Source organism: Rhinoraja longicauda, chromosome 30 (assembly GCF_053455715.1).
Source record: "Rhinoraja longicauda isolate Sanriku21f chromosome 30, sRhiLon1.1, whole genome shotgun sequence".
Lineage (NCBI taxonomy): Eukaryota > Metazoa > Chordata > Chondrichthyes > Rajiformes > Arhynchobatidae > Rhinoraja > Rhinoraja longicauda.
In genome coordinates this window covers 12,734,575-12,756,693 of record NC_135982.1, presented here as the reverse complement: position 1 = coordinate 12,756,693, position 22,119 = coordinate 12,734,575, and the positions used below count along the sequence as shown (strand labels likewise).

The following is a 22,119-nucleotide window of genomic DNA, read 5'->3' as shown; positions in this document are numbered from 1 at the left end:
TCGCTCCACTCTTTTACATCGCCCCTCCGACAGCCACATTTATCTTGCACTGAACGCTATTCACATTATTCCCTTTATCATGTATTTGCACACTGTGGATGGCTCGATTGTAATCATGTATTGACTTTCCGTAATTCACGTTCCAAATTATTGATCCTTTTTAGACAATAGACAATAGACAATGGGTGCAGGAGGTGGCCATTCGGCCCTTCGAGCCAGCACCGCCATTCAATGTGATCATTGGTGATCATTCTCAATCAGTACCCCGTTCCTGCCTTCTCCCCATACCCCCTGACTCCGCTATCCTTAAGAGCTCTATCTAGCTCTCTCTTGAATGCATTCCTTGAATTCATTGTCACATATACTGTGTACTCCGAAGTCCATGTAAACAAGGAAAATACTGCACCCTAGTCCATGTGCTGCTAAACTACAGAATCTGAAGTCCTTTTTTAGCCATCTTAAATATTATGGGCTGAATGGCCTCACCCTGAACTATAAATCTTCAGACTTTAACTCCCTCTTGCCTTTGTACATACCCTTGGGACTTTCTCAACACTATCTCACACAAGATAAAACACCTCCAAATTGGATTAAAAACTTGTCTACAAAACCCAAATTCAGACTTGGATGGATTACACAAGAGTGACAATGGAAAACCCATCGTGGGGCGATCGCCATGAGGTGGGGGGGGGGGGGGGAGAACAAGAGGGAACTGACGCCGGGTGGTGAAGGTATTGGGGGTAGGGTACTGACATGGATAGAAAATTGGTTGGCAGACAGGAAACAATGAGTAGGGATTAACGCGTCCCTTTCAGAATGGCAGCAGTGACTAGTGGGGTGCCGCAAGGCTCGGTGTTGGGACCGCAGCTATTTACAATATACATTAATGACTTGGATGAAGGGATTAAAAGTAACATTAACAAATTTGCAGATGACACAAAGCTGGGTGGCAGTGTGAACTGTGAGGAAGATGCTATGAGGAAGCAGGGTGATTTGGACAGGTTGTGTGAGTGGGCGGATGCATGGCAGATGCAGTTTAATATGGATAAATATGAGGTTATCCACTTTGGTGGCAAGAACAGGAAGCCAGATTATTATCTGAATGGTGTCAAGTTAGGAAAAGGGGAAGTACAAAGAGATCTGGTTGTCTTTGTTCATCAGTCACTGAAAGTAAGCATGCAGGTAAAGTAGGCAGTGAAGAAAGCTAATGGCCTGTTGGCCTTCATAACAAGAGGAGTTGAGTAGAGAAGCAAAGAGGTCCTTCTGCAGTTGTACAGGGCCCAAGTGAGACCACACCTGAAGTACTGTGTGCAGTTTTAGTCTCCAAATTTGAGGAAGGACATTTGTGCTATTGAGGGAGTGCAGCATAGGTTCACTAGGTTAATTCCCGGAATGGCGGGACTGTCACACGTTGAAAGACTGGAGCGACTGGTCTTGTATACACTGGAATTTAGAAGGATGAGAGGGGATCTTATTGAAACATATGATTATTAAGGGATTGGACACGCTAGAGGCAGGAAACATGTTCCCAATGTTGGGGGAGTCCAGAACAAGGGGCCACAGTTAAAGAATAAGGGGTAGGCCATTTAGAAAGGAGATGAGGAAAAACCTTTTCACTCAGAGAGTTGTGAAACAGTGGAATTCTCTGCCTCAGAAGGCAGTGGAGGCCGATTCTCTGGATGCATTCAAGAGAGAACTAGATAGAGCTCTTAAGGATAGCGGAGTCAGGGGGTATGGGGAGAAGGCAGGAACGGGGTACTGATTGAGAATGATCAGCCATGATCACATTGAATGGCGGTGCTGGCTCGAAGGGCCGATTGGCCTCCTCCTGCACCTATTGTCTATTGTCTATTGACCCTTCAAAAAAGATGGAAATATTCCTAATTCATTATTTTGTGATTTTAGTATCAGCTCAGTACAAGCATCGGCTCATTAAATCTTTGTCGCCTTCCTCTGGTTGTACAGGCAGGGCGAGGAATATAATTTTAGTTTAGTTCAGAGATACAGCGTGGAAACAGGCCCTTCGGCCCACTGAGTCCACATTGACCATCGATTACCCATTCACACTAGTTCGATGTTATCCCACTTTCTCAGCCACTCCCTGCACACGAGGGGCAAATTACAGAGGCCAGTTAACCTACACCCGCACGCCTTTGGGATGTGGAAGGAAACTGGAGACCCACGCAGACCCTTGCTCCCAACTAGAGAGCACGGGTTCCCAAATCATTGTTAGAGGTTTTAATCTGCAAGTAAGAATTTAATTGATAGTGGAGTCAGGGGGTATGGGGAGAAGGCAGGAACAGGGTACTGATTGAGAATGATCAGCCATGATCACATTGAATGGTGGTGCTGGCTCAAAGAGCCAAATGGCCTCCTCCTGCACCTATTGTCTATTGTCTAAAAAGGATCAATAATTTGGAATACGGAAAGTCAATACATGATTACAATCGAGCCATCCACAGTGTGCAAATACATGATAAAGAGAATAATGTGAATAGCGTTCAGTGCAAGATAAATGTGGCAGTCGGAGGGGAGATGTAAAAGAGTGGAGCGATTGTAGTGCGTGATTGCAGATCCACCTCTGTGACCAGCACACACACACACAGTCATTGGGTTGGGCACCATCTTGGATGTAATTGGGACTAGGAAGGTGTTACTGGCACAATAGGAGGTGTAACTCACACAGTGGTTGTCGTCTCCTGGAACCTATTACCTGAAATAACCCGATCCCTTCCACACACCATCCAACCACCTAGACCCAAGGCGAGTTTGTAGGTTAATTGGCCTCTGTAAATTGCCTCCAATGTGCAAAGAGTTGATGTGTAAATGGAGAACATAGAACTTGTGTGAAAGGGTGATCAATGGTCGACGTGGGCTCGGTAGGCTGAAGGGCCTGCTTCCATGTGGTATACCGTGCCAACGTATGGAAATAGTCGCCCGTAAAGGGTGCTTACAAAGTTATAGACAATACGTGCAGGAGTTGGCCATTCAGCCCTTCGAGCCAGCTCCGCCATTCAATGTGATCATGGCTGATCATCCACAATCAGTACCCCGTTCCTGCCTTCTCCCCGTTCCTTTACATTCTGCACAGCTTGTCTGGGCATCTTGCAACTTGAAATCAAAGGAGGGGAATTGGAACTTTGTAAGCGTCCTTTATGGGCGACTATTTCCATACCTTGGCAAGCAAAGAATTTCACTGATTTGTCACATGTGACAATAAAATATTCAATTCAATGCAATTCACCGCTGCTACCAGTTGTAGTGCCCATGTTGCAGGACATTAATCTGATGCAAAACTCTCACCATTTTACTGCAAACAATCTGTTGGTCAGCAGGAACAACACATCGGATCATCGGATACAAACAGGGAAATGAAATGATGTCAGGCACTAGAAATAAGAATTTAGTTTGCAAGTGGCCTCTTGGCTGTCGTGTTGAATCATAACAACAAGATGCTTTAAATGCAAATACTCCCCACAGGGAAGAATGCGGAGCGTTGGGTGCTCTGAGCAGGTGGTGCGGCAGTGTTCACGTGAAACTCCGCAAATGAACATGCAGTGACTTCTGTGCAATGGCAGGAGCAATGTTCAGTGCCTGGGGCACTGCACTGAAATCACAGCAGGATACACCTTCACAATTATATCTCACAGCAAGTATACACGGACACCAAATAAAATTGGCTTAAAATCACGCGTGAAAGAAAGCATAATGAAGGAAATTAATCAGAAAAGCAACAATTACAAATTGGCTTCGGCAAGTACGCATAATTTGGTGGTTCGAAGGTCAGGGCGGGAGAACGGCTGCCTCACTTCTGCTGTTGCCCGTCTTCAATCCTGACCTCACTGCTGTCTGTGTGGGGTTTGCACGCTCTCCCTGTGTGGGTTTCCTCCGGGTGCTCCGGTTTACTCCCACTTCCCAGAGATGAGCGGGTGGGTAGGTTAAAAGTAGCCACTGTAAATTGCCTCTGGCTTGTTGTAGAATCTGGGTGAGCACGAACCGGTCTAAATGTGTGCCTGATCTTTGGCACTGTCAGCATGCCGACTGACCTCCCTCTGTTCCCCATGGCTCCATAGTTCATTCCAAGGGCCTGGACACTGGCTCCACAACTTCCAACATAAAGCCAGTTGCTACTTGCAAACTGTAGGTTTAAAAACATTATGCAGAATGTACGACAATATTTTGGCTGAAAACTCAGAATGATGATAACCCGAAGGAATAAACTTCACAAGTTGAAACTCGACCAGACAAAATAGGATTGCTAAGTGTGAGGATAAACTAAACAGATGCGAATATTTCATAACTTGTGCCTTCAACCAACTTACTCAAATAGTTCAGATCTTTTTTCCCCACATGAAATATTGGGGCCACTTTCTGCTGACCTCGGGGTCATGGGCTCATATAGCATGGAAACGGGCCCTTCGGCCCACTGGGTATGTGCTGACTAATGCACCACCAAAGAGGGGAGGAAACTGGAGCAGGAAGAGGTAATTCTGCCCCCAAGCCTGCTCTACCATTCAGTATCACAGCTGGTACCGCTCCCCTGTCCCATCACCACATCCTCATTCCACAAGAATCCAACAATCATAGTCATTGAGTCATACAACTTGGAAACAGTCCGCTCAGTCCTACTTATCTATGCCGACCAAGGGGCCCTATCTAAGCCATTCCCATTTACTGTGTTTGGCCCATCTTTATACTCAAACTCTCGTTTGTTTGTTCCTGAACGACAGCCACGATAGCATGACAATTTTAGGCCCACCTTACTCACCGTCATCCCTAGGCTCCAAGAATCCAAGTACTAGCCTGCCCAACCTCTCCCTACGGCTCAGGCTCTGAAGTCCAGGCAACATGCTCGTAAATCTTCTCTGCACTTTTTCCAGATTCAAGCATCTTTCTTACAGTGGGGAGACTAAAACCGAACACAACACCTCAAGTGTGGCCACAATCACTGGGTCTCAGTCTCAAAACACTTGATGACCAACTACCGCGGCTTTCAGAGGGAGGTGACCAATTCAGATTGAGACGAGGAAACGCTCTTCATTCAGAATGGCCTGCCAACTTGGACAAGGTGGACCGATGAAAGGTGTGTTGTTCCTGCTGACCAACACATTGTTTGCAGTAAAATGGTGAGAGTTTTGCATCAGATTAATGTTCTACAACATGGGCACTACAACTGGTAGCTGTGGTGAATTGAATACTTTATTGTCACTTGTGGCAAGTCACAGTGAAATTCTTTCCTTGCAATACCGTGCCAACGCATGGAAATAGTCACCCATAAAGGGCGCTTACAAAGTTACAAATTCTCCTCCGCCCGGGGGGCCAGTTCCCTCTTGTTCTTCCCCCCTCCCTCCCTCACGGCGATCGCCCCACACCGAGTCTTCCATTGTCACTCTGGTGCAATCCATCAAAATCTTTATTTGGGTTTTGTAGACAAGTTGATAATCCAATTTGGAGGTGTTTTATCTTGTGTGAGAAAGTCCCAAGGGCATGCACAAAGGAGTTAAAGTCTGGAGATTTATAGTTCAGGGTGAGGCCATTCAGCCCATAATATTCAAGATGGCTAAGAAAGGACTTCAGATTCCGTAGTTTAGCAGCACATGGACTAGGGTGCAGTATATTCCTTGTTTACATGGACCTCGGAGTACACAGTATATCATATCATATCATATATCTACAGCCGGAAACAGGCCTTTTCGGCCCTCCAAGTCCGTGCCGCCCAGCGATCCCCGTACATTAACACTATCCTACACCCACTAGGGACAATTTTTACATTTACCCAGCCAATTAACCTACATACCTGTACGTCTTTGGAGTGTGGGAGGAAACCGAAGATCTCGGAGAAAACCCACGCAGGTCACGGGGAGAACGTACAAACTCCTTACAGTGCAGCACCCGTAGTGAGGATCGAACCTGTGTCTCCGGCGCTGCATTCGCTGTAAAGCAGCAACTCTACCGCTGCGCTACCGTGCCGCCCGTATGTGACAATAAATTCAAGGAATGCAAAACAGGTTCTGGCGGTCAAGTTCATTCCAATTGCCATACCAAACTAGGGTGCATCCCATCAGACATGTTCTATAATACATCTGTAGAAGTTTGAGAGAATCCTCGTATACGAGGCAAATCTTCCCAGATACCTAAGATAGTAAGAACATTGCATCAGTGTGAAGGGGCCGTGGTGGTGGTGATATGAGTGCCGAGGAAGGTGAAGCTGATGACCATCTCTGCAGCAGCTCAACACACCTTTCATCTCTGCAGCAGCTCTGTTAATGAGGGCAGGGTTGTGTTCATCCACCACAACCCCCACTCGCTCCATCACGTCACCAACCAACTCCTTCATCGTCCCGACATTGAGAGGTAGGTTGTGGTCCTGACGCCACTGTACAAGGTTCCCAGTCTCTTTCCTGTACTCATTGTTGTTGATCTGTGCTGACAATGGTCGTATCATTGGTGAACTTAAAGATTGATTGGCGCTACACTTGGCCACATAGTCATGGATGTACAGGAGCAGAGCAAGGGACTGAGCACACTGCTCTTGGGGAAACCAGCGTTGAAGGTCAGGGTGGAGGAAATGTTCTTACCAATACTTACTGACTGAGAGGCACAGACACTGGAGTAACTCAGCGGGTCAGGCAGCATCCCTGGAGAACAGGGATAGTGACATTTCGTGCCGAGACTGTTCTTCAGACAGAAGAACGGACCCGACCCATAACATCACCTATCCATGTTCTCCAGGGATGCTGCCTGACCTGCTGAGTTAATCTAGCACTTTCTCTCTTTGTGAACCAACGTTTGCAGTTCCTGGTTTCTACGTACCAACTGACTGTGGTCTGCCCACCAGGAAGTCTAGAAGCCGGTTGCAGATGGAGGCCCCAAGGCAAGGTCCAGGGGTTTAGCGGTGGGTTTATTGTGGCGTTGAAGGCCGAGATGTTGTCAAGCAGTAGCCTCCCGACTTTCATTAATCCCCCGCCCGCCTCTTGGCCCATTTCCCTGGAGGATTCAACCTTGAAAATAACTCGCCCAATATTTTATTTTAATTGGAGGATTTTCACACTTCACCACTGGCTCCAGGCACTGAGTTCTAGATGCTGTGCTGCATGGCAAATAAGATTATGCTGAAGTCCACCTTTTGTCAAGTTCCTTCCCTTCCACCTAGGTTTGTCTTCCTTGTCAGACTGCACACTTGAGTTGGACACCATCCCAAGTGCAGTGCACGCCTGTGATTAACTTGCTGATATAAGGTTACACTTTTTGAGGCTGACTGATTGATTGAAAGATACAGTTTGGAAAATGCCCCTCATGCATAGAGAATGGATGAGAAAATGGGTTAACCGAACTAGAGTTAACTGGTGTGCAGGAAGGAACTGCAGATGCTGGTTTACACTGAAGATAGACACAAAATGCTGGAGTAACTCAGCAGGTCAGGCAGCATCTCTGGAGAGAAGGAATGGGTGACGTTTTGGATCGAGAACCTTCTTCAGACCCTGTGTCAATTGGTGATTGATGGTCGGCATGGACTCTACTGCTGCGGATCTAAAAAGTGAAACTGATAACAGGCGGCACAGTGGTAGAGTTGCTTCCTCACAGCGCCAGAGACCCTGACTACCTACAGGTGCTTATCTGTACAGATTTTGTACGTTCTCCCCATGACCTGCATGGGGTTTTTCTGGGATTTCTAGGATTCCTCCCACACTCCAAAGATGTACAGGTTTGTAGTCTCAAATTCCTTTCCTAAGATGGCCTCACATCGCCAGAGACACCGGGTCCGATCCTCACCTCGGGGGCTGTCCATGTGTAGATTGCACGTTCTCCTTGTGATGCGTGGCTTTCTTCCAAGTGCTCCAGTTTCCTCCCACATCACAAAGATATGCGGGTTTGTAGGTTAATTGACCTCTAAATTGCCACTAGTGCCTAGAGAGTGGATCAGTAAGTGGGATAACTCAGAACGTAACTGGTGTGAATGGGTGATCGATGGTCAGTGTGGACTGAACAGGCCGTTTCTATACCCTATCTCTAAACTAAACTAAATCCTTCTCTCCCTCTCACCTCCAGTATGACACTCCTTTATTCCAAGCTTATGATCACTTGTCTCAATATCGTGTTTCCTCACTCAGGCCTTGCTTTGTTTGAGCTAAAGTGTGAAGTGCCCAGGGCTATCATGCAAGATTAAAATGTGTTTTGTGGTGGTGAGGTCACTTGACATTGCTGAGTATATCCAGGTGTATTGTTTTGTTATATAAATGGATAGCAAGAGACTGGGTGATATGCAGGCACCATCAGTGGTTCACCAAACACCATCCAAACATTAAACCCTGGTCATGTTTCCACACATGGAGTGTTAACATGCCATTTCCTTTCATGGATACAGAACGTTTTGGAGGGACATGGGCCAAATGTAGGCAGATGGGACTAGCTGAGATAGACATGATGGTCAGGATGGATGAGTTGGGCTGAAGGGGCTGTGTCTTCTCATCTCTATTACTCTTACATTTATAGAAAGCCAATTTACCTACAAACCTGCACATCTTTGGAGTGTGGGAGGAAACCGAAGAACATACAAACTCCGTACAGACAGCACTTGCAGTCGGGATCAAACCCGGGTCTCTGGCGCTAAAAGCCCTGTAAGGCGGTGACTTTACCGCTGCGCCACCGTGCCGTGGGTCAGCACTGCCGCCATCGCCGGCTTGCGTCCGATATAAACTTGAGTGATCGTACAATGTCGTGAAAATTACAAACTGCCTCGATTGCACTCGGGACCCAGTACAGAATTGCTTACGCAAGTGTGCGTTTACTAAGTTACTCATCATGTAGGTCGGGGAGTGCCTTTTGCAGCTGGATACCATTGTCTGAAGAACAAAACACTCTGTTTTCATTGCTGCTCAGTGCAGTGACAATGAAGGAGAAACGTGTCATTCCCCCCTGGGCTCCAATCACTGACATTGCTGAAACTGCTCCAACATTTCCTTACTTTGAATCATCTAACCACAGGAAGCAGGTAACACAATTAAGTCTTTTTAGAAGTAGCAAAACCAGTTCCATAGATATTGATCCAAGGGTGTTGCACTTCTCATGGCTCAAGATTTCCCTGACGGCCTATAATACAAATTAGCAAAGAGCACAGTCACTCGTCAACCACGATACAGAGCCACTGGGGACTACGGAGTTATCTTCACCCACCATTTCCACAGACCACCCCCAGAAGATGGATTCAGGAGAGTGCGATGAATAGACCTGGATACCCAATTGCTCTCCTGTCATCAGTTTAAGCTACTGTTCTGGGTTTTTGTGGCTATGTATAGTGTTCCATTGCAAAATTCACACTGGCCATTATCAAGCAATTTTAGTACAGACTAGACCAAGTGGACCCGTTGGGCCCAAACCTCTCCTGCATTGGTGCAGCACCCTGTCCTCCCCTCCCCTCACTCCTCAACCCCCCCTCCCCCCTTCCCCCCTCCTCCTCCCCTCCTTTTAAACTTAAAAATGTGAATCACTTAAAAAATATAACACCGATTTCAATAAAACTACTTGCATTATCACTAAAGTGACAATGTTGAGTAAGGTGGGCCTAAAATTGTCACGCTATCGTGTACCGTTTTGGCTGAAGTTCAGTCACAAACAAGATAACCAACGCGAGTTTTAGTAGATAGATGATGACACAAAATGCTGGAGTAACTCAGCGGGGTATGCAGCATCTCTGGATAGAAGGAATGGGTAACGTTTCGAGTCGAGCCCCTTCTACAGTTGATCTCTATCTAAAGTTAGAAAAGATAGGGCGGCACGGTAGCGCAGCGGTAGAGTTGCTGCTTTACAGCGAATGCAGCGCCGGAGACTCAGGTTCGATCCTGACTACGGGTGCTGCACTGTAAGGAGTTTGTACGTTCTCCCCGTGACCTGCGTGGGTTTTCTCCGAGATCTTCGGTTTCCTCCCACACTCCAAAGATGTACAGGTATGTAGGTTAATTGGCTGGGTAAATGTAAAAATTGTCCCTAGTGGGTGTAGGATAGTGTTAATGTACGGGGATCACTGGGCGGCACGGACTTGGAGGGCCGAAAAGGCCTGTTTCCGGCTGTAGATATATGATATGATATGATACACAGATTGCAGTCTTTCAGATTCAACGGATTCAAAAATGTCATTTTGTCTATGTCACTGTCACCCAAAACCAGACACCGGAACATACACTCCATACTCTGCCACGGCAAGAGATTCCCAGTTGGACAAAGGGATGTTCTCAAAGCCTCCTTATGTAGGTGTACCAGGCACACGAACCCTTGGCCACCCTGGGTTAATCGGGCTCATTAGGGCAGTACGAAGGCGCAGCGGTAGAGTTGCTGCCTTACAGCGCCAGAAACCCGGGTTCCATCCCGACTACAGGGTGCTGCCCGTATGGAGTTTGTACGTTCTCCCCGTGACCGCATGGGTTTTCTCCGAGATCTTCACTTTCCTCCCACACTCCAAAGACGTACAGGTTTGTTGGTTCTTTGGCGTGGTGCAAGTGAAAATTGTCCCTAGTATGTGTAGGGTGATGTTAACGTGCGGGGATCGCTGGTCGATGCGGACTCAGTGGGAATGTTTTCGCGCTGTATCTGGCTCGATGGGCCAAATGGCCTCCTCCTGCACCTATTTTCTATATTTTTTATGTTTAAACTAAATGGAGACAGGAGTTTGGAAAAAAAAATGGAGGCGTCTGTGTTGGAAGCACGGGGAATTCAGGTGTAAACAGCAGATAGTGCGCACCATCTTAAATGTGAATGAATGGGTCCTGAAGCAGACGGATGCAAACCGATGAGACCCAAACACACATGTTTGACCCCGATCCGTGACCATATCACCCCCGTCCTTTACAAACTCCACTGGCTCCCAATCCCCCACAGAATCCAGTACAAAATCCTCCTCATGACCTACAAAGCCCTCCATAACCTGGCCCCATCCTACCTGACCGACCTCCTCCACAGGCACACTCCCACCTGCACCCTCCGCTCTGCTGCTGCCAATCTCCTATCCCCCCACATCCGGACCAAACTCAGATCCTGGGGGGACAGGGCTTTCTCCATCGCTGCTCCCACCCTATGGAACTCACTACCCCAAACCGTTAGAGACTCCTCCACACTCACCACATTCAAAACATCGCTGAAGTCTCACCTGTTCAGTACTGCCTTCAACCACTGAAGGTCACCTCACCTTCTGTCTCCTTTCTCTGTTCGTTTACTTATTTACTTATTTATCTATTTATTCATTTCCCTATGTTCCCTAAATCTCTGTAAAGCGTCTTTGAGTATATGAAAAGCGCTATATAAATAAAATGCATTATTATTATTATTATTATGTTTCTCAATTAAACAAATTTAAAGGGGGTCATTTTGCAAAGTTTCTATTCTTTGCCCAGAGTCACGCTAATCATACAGACAGTCATACGTAGGATAGGAAGCAGTCTCTGCAGCCAGCTACACCACTAAACATCATGGCTGACCCAACTGTGACCTCATCTTCCCCCCCCCTAATCCACCCTGGTTACACACCTTCACCCTTGCTCATCAAGAATCGATCCACCTCTGCTTTAAACATTAAGGACGGTGGAGTGGAGAATTTCAAAGACTGATCACACTGAAGAAGAAACAAAATGCCTTCTCATGTGTCATAAATGGAGAAGCCTTTACTTTTTAAAACAGCAATTCCTTGCTCTGGACTCCGCCAAAAGAGGAAAGAAATGTCTTCTGTAACAGGACCCCAAATTCTTTTGAGATTCTTTCTTCCTTAAAATAGCAACATAAATTCCTCTCTGTTTGTTGAATTCTGGCTGGCTTTGTCCCTTACTCCATTTCAAGTTAATCTTTTAATAATTCTTTGCATTTTTTAATGCTCTGCCCAACTTCTGACCAGCCACCTGTCACTGCACAAGTGTACGCAATAAGTCTGCACTTCTTTAGTTAACCACACTTCTTTAGTTAAGAGTTCCACCCCACCCTTGGAACCTTTCCCACTTCCCACCCAAACTTCTCGCCTTTGGAACCTTTCTCATTGGATTGCGTCTACTTTATCTGGTGTTAAAAGTCTTTGTGAAAGACGTCAACAGATTGAAGTTTTAACCCAGGTTGCCCGTTCTGTGCCTTTGTTCTCCCTTAATTACCCATGGGAAAGAATAGTAGAAGGAAGTGACAGAGCAAATTACATTAATCCTTCATTTCCGTCTTCACAAAAGAGCACGTAAGAAACTTTCCTGGAATGCCAGGGAACCAGGAACCGATGGAAATTTGTATCAGTGAGGAAACAGTGCTGGAGAGATGAATGGCACAGAGAGATGACAACATCACTAGGGAGTCCAGAACAAGGGGCCACAGTTTAAGAATAAGGGGTAGGCCATTTAGAACTGAGATGAGGAAAAAAAAATTCAGTTAGAGAGTTGTGAATCTGTGGAATTCTCTGCCTCAGAAGGCAGTGGAGGCCAATTCTCTGAACGCATTCAAGAGAGAGCTGGATATAACTCTTAAGGATAGCGGAGTCAGGGGGTATGGGGAGAAGGCAGGAACGGGGTACTGATTGAGAATGATCAGCCACGATCACATTGAATGGCGGTGCGTACAGGTTCGAAGGGCCGAATGGCCTCCTCCTGCACCTATTGTCTATTGTAGCGGCGACAAACCTTTCACGCAGATCAAATCTACAGAAAGCAGCTGCTCCGAATGGAGTCTCTGGCCATGTCCTCAAGCCCAGCGCAAATCAACTGGCAGAGGTATTCACAGACATCTTAAACCTATCACTACTCCATTCTGTAGTCCCCACCTGCTTCAAAAGAGACCACTCTCATCCAGGCGCCACAAGTCGACACGACAGTCCAGTGGCTCTGACATCCACCACCATGAAGTGCTTCGAGACTGGTGAAGGTGCACTTTAACTCCAGCCTCCCAGCCAGCCTGGATTTACTTCAGTTTACTTATCGTCACAACAGGTCCACAGCGGACGACATCTCCCTGCCGCTAACCTCATCTCTGGAACACCTCGACAACAAGTGCTCCAACGTCTGTCTCCTATTTATTGACTGTAGCTCAGTCTTCAACAACATCGTCTCATCCAAACTCACTTCCAAACCTTGGGAACTAGGAATCAGCTGCCCCCTCTGCCACTGGATCCTCAACTTTCTGACCCACGGACCACAATCAGTGAGGACTTCTCCGCAATAATTATCAACACCTCTAAACTTATATTCTTGCATGTGTGATTTTACATAATCTCTAAGTTGTAAATATCTAAAATAATTATTAACATGTAATCCGTACTTCTGCTGTAAATCCTGAAAAGAAAGAAAAGTTCCCTTATGATAAAGATCTCCCACCTTTTTAATTCCATAACTTTTCCATTGAGCAAAGCCTCTATCTAAGACAGACGGTTTAAAAGAGGGATTATTCGCAATAGGAAGGAAAACAGATAATTTACTCAATTTTAACGTAAGCTTTAATTGTTTCCAGGTACGGATAACACTGTGTATAATGGGATTACCTCCATATGTTTTTTTATTTAAATTTATTGGAGCTAAGAGGATCGCACCAATATCGAATGGTAAACAATCCTCTTTCTCCATCTTTAACCAATCCGGTTGTTGATCAGAATCATCCAACCAGCAGATTATATTTTTAATATTAACAGCCCAATAATAAAATAAAAAGTTAGGTAAAGCAATTCCTCCATTAATTTTAGACTTACATAGATGTCTTTTATTTATTCTATGAGTCTTGTAGTCCCAAATAAAATTAGTAACAATTGAATCAATTTAAAAAAAAAACTTTTTTGGAAGATAGATCGGAATTGCTTGAAATAAGTATAGTAGCTGTGGAAGAAAGATCATCTTTATAGCATTACTACGACCAACTAATGATATAGGAAGTGTTTTCCAAAATTGGATATTTCTGTGTAATTTAGTGAGTAAAGGAGGAAAATTTAATTTAAATAAAGAAGTATATTTCCTAGTCACGTAAATTCCAAGATATTTAAACTTTTCATAGGCAATTTTAAAAGGAAATTATATTATAAAAGGACATTATAATTCAAATAAATTAATATCCTTTATTTACAATACTCTCCTTGACACTGACATTCCGTCATCAGAATCTTATAGACGAGCATGGGAGGACGAATTGAATCAATTTATAATGCAAGATATATGGGATGAAAGCTTACAACATATACATCAATGTTCATTGAATACTAGACATTCCTTAATACAATTTAAAATAATACATAGATTACATTATTCGAAGACGAAATTAAATAGGATTTTTCCTAGTATCTCTCCTATTTGTGATAAATGTCAATTTCAAGAAGCTAATTTAACTCATATTTTCGTAACTTGTATAAAAATGCAAAACTTCTGGTTGGAGATTTTTAAAATAGTTTCTAAAGTTATTAATAAAAAATTAGATATGGACCCAAAATTAATTATATTAGGATTATCAGAACATACTACAAATTTTACAGTAAGTCAGGTACATTTTCTTGATTACAGTCTAATAACTGCGAAAAAATTAATACTTAAATTTTGGAAAAAACCAATAACCCCCACAATTAAAATGTGGACTACGGAAATGACAGAGACCCTGCATTTGGAAAAAATAAGGTTTGCCTTAATCGCCATGTTTTTAAAAATATGGTCTCCATTTATTGAATTTTTAGAAAAGTAAATGGGTTTGGCACAGGACTAAAATAAAAAATTTAAATTAAAAGTTGAAACTTGAGTTAGGGGTTGGATGTACAACTGTGGTTATTGTCTCCCGGATCTACTCCCTTTAATTTTTATTGTTAGATCCTTTTTTTTTTTTTTTAACCCTCTTACTCTCTCTCCCCAAGTTTATAGTTTTATATTTTTATTTTTACTTTCTCTCTTCAAAAATTTAAAAATTGAAGCTATGTAAGAACTTTGTAACAAATGTGTTTTTTCTTATTTCGATTTGTACATATGCTTTTCAAAAATAAAAAATATATAGAATAGAAAAAAAAAAAAAAAAAAAAAAGAAGTGCAGTCTCTGCTGTGACTTTTTAACTACCGCTTTGGTATTTGCAGTCCAGGAGAGGTCCTGGACTGCAAATCCAGTATACTGTATACTCACGACTGTGCGGCCATGTTCTGCTCTAACTCCATTTACACGTTGGCAGATGATACCATTATACCACAAAAATGGGCTGGATCACGAATAATGATGAGACAGGGTACAGGGAGGAAATAGAGAACTTAGTGACATGGTGTCAGCACAAGAACCTTTCCCTCAATGTCAACAAGACACAGGTGCTAGTCATCGACTTCAGGAAGTGTGGTGGAGAAAGTGCCCCAATCAGAATCAAGCAGAAATTGAATTGGTTGAGAGCTTTAAGTTCCTTGGTGCTAATGTTGTCAATGATCTGTCGTGAACCAACCATATTGATGCACCAGCCAAGGTGGCACACCAACACCTCAGCTTCCTGAGGAAATTTGCCATGTCTCCAGTGACTCTTACGAACTTCTACATCATCTGCATCATAGAAAGCATACTGTCGGGTTGTTTCACAGCTTGGGTTGGGAACAGCTCTGCCCAAGGCCACAAGAAATGGCAGAGAGTTGAAGCTGGAGCCTAGACCATCACACCGACTAGACTTTCCACCATCGACACCATCCATCTGCATTTCATGCTGCCTTGTAAAAGCAGCCAATCTAAATTAAAGGCTTGACCCACCCCGGCTCATTCCTCCTTCTCCTTGCTCAACGACCAGAAGGTACAGAAGCTTGAAAACATACACCACCAGGCTCAGGAACAGCTTCTTCCCCTCTGTTATCAGGCTTCCGAACGGTCCTCCCATCAGCTGGGGTACTGTCCTTTACCCCATTGCGGACATTGGACATTGTCGCTGGAACTGATGCGCTACAATGCTGAGAACTGTATTCTGCACTCTTCCCCTTTACCTATTGTACTTGAGTTGTATGTATGCATGGTATATCTGATCCATTTGGGGTAGCATGCAAAACAAAGCATTTTACTGTACCTCAGTACACATGACAATAAAAAACTTTAAGTATACTTGTAAATGCTTGCAAGGACTGATCAACATTGATTTCTACTCTCCAGTCGTCCCTATCACATTCATGTTGACCTGTAGTCCAACAGACACTTGCAACCCAACATACATACATTATTTCTGCAAATGCACACACCTTAGCAGGCAGCTTGTGATTCATTTGTATCAGCCTGAATCACAAAGAGCAATATGGAAACAAGGAGGTGCAAATGTTGGTTTACAAAAAATGTAAAATGCTGGAGTAACTCAGTGGGTCAGCCAGCATCTCTGGAGAACATGGACAGGTGACATTTCCGGTCACCTATCCAGGTCTGTCTGAAGATGGATCCCGACTAGAAAGGTCATCTATCCATGCTCTCCAGAGATGCTGCCTGACCTGCTGAGTTACTCCAGCACATTGCGTCTTTTTTTTTGGGAAGAGCAATTCAAAGTCACAAGCTCAGATTTTTATGAAGTTTAGTTTAGTTTAGTTTAGAGATACAGCACGAAAACAGGCCATTCGGCCCACTGAGTCCATGCCAACCAGCGATCCCCGCACATTAACACTATCCCACACTCACTAGAGACAATGTACAATTTTACCAAGCCAATTAACCTACAAATCTGTACGTCTTTGGAGTGTGGGAAGAAACCGGAGCTCCCGGAGAAAACCCACGCAGGTCACAGGCAGAACGTATAAATTCAGTACAGACAGCACCCGAGGTCAGGATCGAACCCGGGTCTGCGGCGCTGCAAGGCAGCAACTTCACCGCTGCACCACCATGCTGCCCCTCGGTCCAGGTCTAGTGATTGCAAAAGATCCTACAGCATTATCTTACGAGCAAAAGATGTTCTCCCGAACTCATGTGAAGGAAGGAACTGCAGATGCTGGTTTAAACCGAAGATAGACACAAAATGCTGGAGTAACTCAGCAGGATCGGCAGCATCTCTGGAGAGAAGAAATGGTCGACATTTCGGGTCGAAACCCTGAAGAGGAGTCTGATAAAGGGTCTCGATCCGAGACGTCAACCATTCCTTCTCTCCAGAGATGCTGCCTGTCCCGCCGAGTTACTCCAGCATTTTGTGTCTATCACCCTAACTCATGGTCATTTCTCTAAACTAACAACAGTGAACCTGATACCATTTGTCGTTTGTGGGACCTTCCCAAGTGCAAATTGGCTGCTTTACTTTCAGGTTTAGCTTTCAGCACTAAATATGCTTCGACTTAACATTCAAGCAATGACTTCGTAAAACGCCTATCAAATGGCTCAGTGCGACACAACAGATGGTGGATAAATGGAACAGGATTTCAATCCAGACGCAGGCACAAAAGCAGCTTACAATTAACAAATATTCCAATTAGATCAGAATTAATATTGTACTTAAATTATTTATAACAATTTATTGGTCTCTAATTGAACCTCAACCTTAATGTTAAATTCTTCATATCTCCCACTGTTTAGAAGGGTTTACATTAGACTTTAAAGTTACAACGCAGGATCAGGCCCTTCCGCCCAGAGTCTGTGCCAACCAGCGATTACGCTGGCACCTGCCTGTGCGACATGTTGCCAGCAGCACGGCAGTAAATCATCAAATATATTAGTTCTCAGCTTACCTGCATCAAAGAAACAGCAGAAACCAGCGCTGCAACTGACAAGCTGCTGATGCATCTAAACGCATTAGCGCTATTGCGATCTACCGGCAGCAACAGAGCTGCCGACTGTAAGGAAATTCCCTGTAAGGAAATTCCGGGTCTGAAGGAGGGTCTCGACCCGAAACGTCACCCATTCCTTCTCTCCTGAGATGCTGCCTGACCCGCTGAGTTACTCCAGCATTTTGTGAGTAAGCGAAATTCCCGGTCGCAGGGGAATCCCCGACCCGTGATTTTTTTCCTTATTGTATCTCCGTCCGCACTGCGGCCTAACATCGAGGAGTTGGTGGCCTTTGCTGGAGGACGACTTTTGGGAGTTCCACCGTGGGGAGCCCGCGATCCCTTTACCAGGGATAGACCTCAGAGCTCCAACCGTGGGTGCTTGGGGACTTAACGTCACAGAGCTCGCGGTCTCTGGTTAGAGACCGACTTCGGGAACTCCAAGCCACAGGAGCTTCGACTGCCCCAACGCACGAGTTTTGATCGCCCCAGTGGGAGAATAAAGAGGAAGCAGATTGGACTTTTTTGCCTTCCGTCACATTGAGGAATCCGTTGTGGTGGATGTTTACGTTAACTTTTATGTAGTTGTGTGCCTTGTTCCTTTTTTTCTCGTATGGCTGCACGGTGGCGCAGCGGTAGAGTTGCCGCCTTACAGCGAATGCAGCACCTGAGACTCAGGTTCGATCCTGACTACGGGCGCCGTACTGTACGGAGTTTGTACGTTCTCCCCGTGACCTGCGTGGGTTTTCTCCGAGATCTTCGGTTTCCTCCCACACTCCAAAGACGCACAGGTGTGTAGGTTAATTGACTGGGTAAATGTATAAACTGTCTCTAGTTTGTGTAGGATAGTGTTAATGTGCGGGGATCGCTGGGCGGCGCGGACTCGGTGGGCCGAAGGGCCTGTTTCCGCGCTGCATCTCTAAATCTAAAATCTACATGTGACAATAAAAGACCTTTGAAACCCTTGAAACCCTTTGAAGGGTCAAATGCAAATGTTTCATTACAAGATCACATGGTAAAGATGCCATTAAGTTGGAAAGAGTGCGGGGAAGATTTAAGAGGACGTTGCTAAGACTCAAGGGGCTAAGCTTTTAGAAGAGGTTGGACAGGTAAGAACTTGCAGCACCTTCAGTTGTACCGCAATGCTTACAATAAACTATACCAAACTCCTCAGCACCTTCTGGCGATGATAAATGCTCATGCTGCTCTTGATGCTTATGCCCCGAAAATGAATAGTAAAAGAGCAAGCTCTTGGTAAATTGTGTGACCTGTGAATTATACACTCCCAATCTGGAAGCTGATGAACGGTGGGAGTTAGCCACACAGAACTGGACTCCTGTTCGCTCCGGTTCTTGCACAAAGCAGCAGGTGGGACAACTGGTCAAACTGCCACCTCACAGCTCCAGCAATCTGCGGCCAGTCCTGGTCTGACCTGACCTCGGATGCCATCTATGTGGACCTTACTTTCTCCCTGTGACTGTTGTTTCTTCCAATTTCATCCCCACATCCCAGAAACGTCTGGGTTGCTAGATAATTGACACTATAAATTGCCCCTAGTGATATACATGCTGGCAGTGGGGAAGAACAAAACCACAGGGGGAATTAGTGAAGGCATGGGTTTGCAATGTGAGCCTACATAGGCACGATGAGCCAAACGGCCAAGTTCTATTGTACAAGGTCCCTCATGGTAGGCCCATGGGATCAATGGCGAGTTGGTAAATTGGATACAACTCTGAGTTTGTCTTAGAAGTCACAGGGTAATGGTGGCGGAGTCTTTTTCTCAGCAAAGATCTATGACCATTGGATTTCCGCAAGGACATCTGTTGGTGATGGGAATGGTCCGATGCAAAGTAAGTTTGCAGACAATACAACTGGCAGAGATAAATTCATCAGTTCTAGGAGCAAAATTAGGCCATTCGGCCCACCAAGTCGTCTACCCCATTCAATCATGGTTGATCTATTTTTCCCTCTCAACTCCATTCTCCTGCCTTCTCCCCATTACCCCTGACACCGCTTACTAAACAGGATTAGTTATTAATGAGGAAGGCTGTCGAAGGAATCAGCAGGAAATAGTTACATTGGAAACGTGCCGGCGAAACAAAACTGATGAAGTCTAATATGGAAAACCTATTGTAGTTGCACGTGTAGTTTAGGAACCTGCTTCAAGGAAAAGAAAGTGAGCTGTGCAGATATCCTTCAGAAGAGATGGCCATAAAAATGCTACTTACATCACAGCCTTTGGGTTCTGCACCATGTAAGCTTTTGGTCCAAAATTCGTGGCTGGGCTTGGCCCGTGTAGTGACTGTGTCCTCCTGGTAAAGAGGGAAGGCAGTTATTAAACAGAGCAAAGTAACAACCATTAGAAGTAACAAAACGTCACCCACTCCTTCTCTCCCGAGATGCTGCCTGACCCGCTGAGTTACTCCAGCATTTTGTGTCTACCTTTAGAAGTAAAGCACTTTGCCCCCGCCAAATCACATCCCAGTGCAATTTCCATTTGGAACATCAGCAACCCACCTCCCACCTCTTGCTGAATCCATCTGCTCAGGCTACCCCCTCCCCCCCTATTACTTGAAAGAAAGTGATTTTGTGTGTGTGGAAAGCACAAACGTCTTCGAAAACAGGCAACTCCTTTTGCACAACACCCAAAATGACTTGCCCAAGGCATCAGTACCTGGGTGCGACTTTGCATTCCACAACAGATTTGCTTTAATCCAGCATTAAATGTCCATCAGTTTTATCTACTTTGGCTATGAGCGAGTTCACACAATGGATAATAGGGTGACAGAGCCAACAGCACCAGAAGTGTTCCCACACCCCCCGTCCCCAGGCAGCCAGTCTCCACACTACATCGCTGGCAACTCCTGCACCTATTTTCTATGTTTCTATGTTTCTATCCAGATCTCCTCTCTCATCATCAATGAGGAAAGCACCTCCACCAGAGGAAATATCTCATTAAAACAGCCAGCCAAGGATCTGTGGTAGGCAAGGCACTTTCCACCAACTGGACTTGGAAATGCAAACCACTTCAAACCTGCAGAGCAGTGAGTGGGCCTGCCAAGTTTTAGTTTAGCTTAGTTTAGAGATGAAGCACAGAAACAGACCCTTCGGCCCATCGAGTACCTGCCAACCAGCATACAAGATGCAAACAAACCAAGGCCAGTCACAAGCAATAACATTACTGACGGAGCACATTTTCAACAAAAATAACTTAATGTAAATGAAGTGTAAAACAATCAATCAGTACTAATCTTAAAGCAAGAATAACAACAACACCACTGTGTATGAATAACCACACCTTTGGTCAATATCCCAAGTTGCTTTCCAGGAAGTTACTGATTCACTGCAACCAAATAATCTATTGGACATGAACAGTCCTTAAGTTCTACAGAGATGGAGAACAATGACAGGCAAATAGAGATGGGGTTGTATCTATCACTGGGTTCTTGCGGTGGAAAGGTCAGCATCTCAAATCAATGGACACCCAACTCCTGAGGACACTGCAACTTGAACATACCCACCTTCCTCAGCAGCCATAAACTGCTGGCTACAATCAGCTCAGACTTTACTCTAGAGATACAGAGTGGAAACAGGCCCTTTGGCCCACCAGGTCCGTGCCAACCAGCAACCAGCCTGCATAGCAGCACTATCCTACACACTAGGGACAATTTACAATTTACAGAAAGCCAATTAACCTACAAATCTGTATGCCTTGGGAGTGTGGGAGGAAACCAGAGCACCCGGAGAAAACCCATGCAGTCACAGGGAGAATTTACAAACTCCGTACAGACCGCACCTGTAATCAGGATCGAACCGGGGTCTCCGGCGCTGTAAGGCAATAACTCTACCTCTACGCCCCCGTGCCACCCTACATCCCGCGAAGCTAATGACAGTGATCACAAACCTCCTTAGAAACACTGAATTTCAGTTGTAATTTCCAGCAGATATTTTGAGAGAGTTTCCCAGAATCTGCTCAGATGGACAGTACATGGAGAGTTCTCAAGCCGGTAGGCAGATCCGAATTAAACCGTTGCGTGCCAGAGAGCAATGGTAGCAGGTCTGGCATTAACTTCGCCTGGAGCTGTGATGCTACGGATACCACCACTGCCGATCTTGCAGCCAACATTGAAAATTGCTTCAGGGCACAATCACTCACCTCTCTTCTCCTTGCTCATCCATTCAACACAGCCAATGAGAAGGACAAGATCTGGGCCATTGCGACACAGATAATGAATAGGTCCTTTCCCCCCCGCAGAGCACAATGGAAAGGCATTGTAGTGTTTGGCTGAGGAGCTAATTAAAAGACCAAACCAGTCTGTGTCCGACAGCGCAGGTGATGGAATTGTTTTACGCTTCCAAGAACTGACGCAAACACAAAAGAACTGTCACATCTGTCAATTCAGCATGTTCAAGCTTACATCCAAACTTCTGCCATTTCCCATAAATGCAAAGG

The 22,119-nt window shown here is 45.2% G+C and overlaps 1 protein-coding gene across 2 annotated transcripts in view; it reads right to left on the bottom strand.

Annotated features, from left to right (window-relative positions):
• LOC144607944 (NAD kinase-like) overlaps positions 1–22,119 on the bottom strand; it is an 89,362-nt gene that overhangs the window by 40,755 nt on the left and 26,488 nt on the right. The window contains exon 2 of one of the 2 annotated variants that reach the window (XM_078425100.1): positions 19,895–19,978. In XM_078425100.1, the coding sequence (XP_078281226.1) occupies positions 19,895–19,978 (84 nt within the window). Of the gene's footprint in view, positions 1–19,894; positions 19,979–22,119 lie in introns of those variants that run through there. The other variant, XM_078425102.1, reaches the window with a different exon arrangement.